The 3,124-nt window shown below is 35.3% G+C and overlaps 1 protein-coding gene across 1 annotated transcript in view; it reads left to right on the top strand.

Moving 5' to 3' along the window:
• LOC141441984 (cathepsin L-like peptidase) overlaps positions 1–3,124 on the top strand; it is a 14,553-nt gene continuing 11,429 nt past the window's right edge. The window contains exon 1 of the mRNA XM_074106869.1: positions 1–6. Coding sequence (XP_073962970.1) covers positions 1–6 — 6 coding nt within the window. The remainder of the gene's footprint in view (positions 7–3,124) is intronic.

Below are 3,124 nucleotides of genomic sequence, written 5' to 3'. Positions count from 1 at the left end.
ATGACGGTTACTTAATAACAAAAAGGTACGCAGGTAATAACGACTGATATTTAACAACCTGAGTCTCCCAGACACTACACAGCATAGTAAGGGTTAATGAGATACAAAGTTCCATTTTAAAACAATTCTTGATTCCATTAGTAACCCCGAAAATGTTGCGTCCTCGAATCTCACTAAACACCCAGTAAATATAATGAACACCTGCACCGGTCGCCAGCCTCTCTGTCCTGCATAAATTATGCAAACCACGGGTACAGCAAACACGCCACAAATCCCTCGGCTGAGTATGAAAAATATTTTATTATTTTATAAGCCATTACGGTATTAGCGAAATAGAATACCGTCTGAAATTCAACTAGTTAAATTGGAACGTCAACTTTCAATAACAGTTTTTAATGATTCACAGTTATTTACACTAGATATTATTATATCCCTAGATATTATTAATGAACTCCGGATACTTCAATGCAACTTATTTATTTATGCATCCTCTCTTCTGTTGTAAATCTAAGTCGTTACACTTTTGACATAACAATATGTCGTGGTTGTCAGTAGTGAATCTCCATGATGACTTTCTTGGGAAAATAGTGTGGTGGTTTATCGTTGCCACTATTTATTACTATAGCATTAGAGGGCGCTGCTACCCACTTTTACACCACCTGCGCTACTACGAAATTCGAAAATCGAAGTTCGTATCGTACCGTCAATCTCAATCTCGTATAAAATAAAATAAGCGTCGGCGAGACGGTACGATACGAACTTCAATTATCGAATTTCGTAGTAGCCCTACTGGTCCCTAAGTCGCCGTTTACGACACTCTGGAAGGGATAGGTCCATCCCACTCCAAATTCATCGTTTCAAACTCTACAACTTCATCCTCAAAGCTACCGAAACCCAAACACGGTGTACTGCCCTTTTCGGCAAAACATTTTTCGCCAAATTTAACTTCCCAAAAAACTTATCGCAGTACATTACATTTCGCATTTTATTCATTTGGTCAAATTATCATTTGGCATAATTTTACTTTGTCAAATTTTATTACGACAAACGTTTATTAAGCAAACGTTTTCTTTGGCTAATATTGTATTCCAAAAAAATGTTTGAACAAAAATTTTATACAAAAAATTGAACCGACTTCAAAACCATGAAAATAATTTCTACTAGTTGAAGTCGGTCGGTGCCTCAGCACGAGCCAGCAGGAGTGGACCTATATAGTCATCTACCTCACCTTGTAACGGTTCGGATGTGTCACACGACCGTCACTGGGAATAAAGTAGTTGAAAATTGTTAGTGGGCCATCTATGAAGGTTAGATGGAAACTCGAAACAAAAACATGTCGACAAAGACAGTTAAATAAGAGTAATTGAGATTAGAATGTCGATGTAATTAAAGCAGGGATAATTTAGCAGTCAATTTAATGAGTAAATGTTAAATTTAATTGGAGATTAGAATTTGTTGTTCGGGTAAAATAATTAATGTAAAGAAACGCCATCTATGGTCAATTAGAGGAATTAATAGTAGGCGCCATGGAAAATAGTGCGCTAATGCCGAACTGGGTTTAGCGGCAGATTAACCTGGAGGCTATTTAGTTAGTTTCACGTGGGAATTATAGAGGTCGCTTTAGGTAATGGAAATGTAAATTTTATCTAAAACAGGAAATATGGTCACAAATTCATCAAAAATAGACATGATATAGTAATAGAATCATTAGTATTAGTCTACAGTAGATCTTAGATACATTTGATGTTAATAATTATGTTAATTTAAAGAAATATCAACGAAAGCATCATGGAAAGCGCAAGTTGTCGAAATTAGCTAAATAAGTTAAGAAAAACCGAAAATGCAAGCATTACGTAATCATAGTATAGATCATTGGTTCATTATCTATTATAAATTTAAGTTTTCATTCAAACGGAGTAGTATTGGCAGAGTAATTACACATTTAGTTATGATGAAATTACAAGTACCCTGTCGCACTGATTCAAAGTAGGAACGTGGCGAAATTATAAGCAAATTTTGAGTGGCGTTAATTTGACAAAGGAAACTATGAATAAACGGCGCGAATTTGGGGATACCAGTTATAATTGTAGGCAAATTAGCTATTTTATAACGAACAATAGAAGTATGTAATTGGCTATTTATATTCAAAGAGTGTAGGGAGTAATAAGTAGAAAATTATCATTAGAAGTAAGATTATGTTAGATAGGTTAAGGAATTAAAACGTTGAGGTAAATTGAAGTATTTGACAAATACATATAAATATTTATTGAAAATATTGTTGTAGCACAATATAAAATGGAACGTATTTACTAGAATAGTTAAGCTAGGATAGTGTCAAGATAAATAGGAAATTTTAGTTCAAAAAAAATTTTACGGATAAATTTGGCTATTTTGAGATAAGGATTTGGCAGAGAAAAAGCGAGAGGCTGGCAATGTCAACGTTGTCGACTTTGGTAAGCTTGGCGTCGTTTGGTCGCTTGGCGCGAAAATACCAGAGGTCCCGGAGAGAAGCTATAAATAGAGGTGACACAAAAAGGGCGGGAGCCAGATGGAATTATTTCGTAGAGTCAACATCGTTATTTTGCTAGTCGGGGGGTTTAGTTTCTGTGCGCCATTTTGTTAACAAATTAGAGTCAATAGTATCGGGTAATTTTATTTCATTAATTTTAATTGGGGTTTTTGATTTAATTTAATTTGAATAATTTTAATTACAAGAAATGTGAGTATTTCTTCAGGAAGTAAAGTGTCGGGGTCTTGGTCATTAATCTTCGGAATAATGATTAACTCTCTGGTTTTAATTATTTGTGAAATATTTAGTGCTGATTTTCATTCGGAAAATCTTTGGTGAGGGAATCTTTGCGTCTTGTGGCGGTGAAGTCCTTATTTGTTCTTGTAGTGTGGAGTGATCGTTTTATAGCGTTTCATTTCAGCCTACGTATATTTTGTACTAAACCCATAACTTTTCTGTGTTTTTCCCAACTTAATGAAATGACTTTGGTTCCTCCATAACGTACCTTGGTTGAGCTTTAAGTCCGTCTATATCGTCTGACACCTAACGGTGACAACCGTGGACGAATAGGCTTCCCTTCCTGAAGCTGTGGCGGCTTCAGCGGCAATTCGTTTG

The sequence above is a fragment of the Choristoneura fumiferana genome, chromosome 24 (genome assembly GCF_025370935.1).
Source record: "Choristoneura fumiferana chromosome 24, NRCan_CFum_1, whole genome shotgun sequence".
NCBI classification, from domain to species: domain Eukaryota; kingdom Metazoa; phylum Arthropoda; class Insecta; order Lepidoptera; family Tortricidae; genus Choristoneura; species Choristoneura fumiferana.
This window is presented reverse-complemented; position numbering and strand designations above follow the sequence as displayed.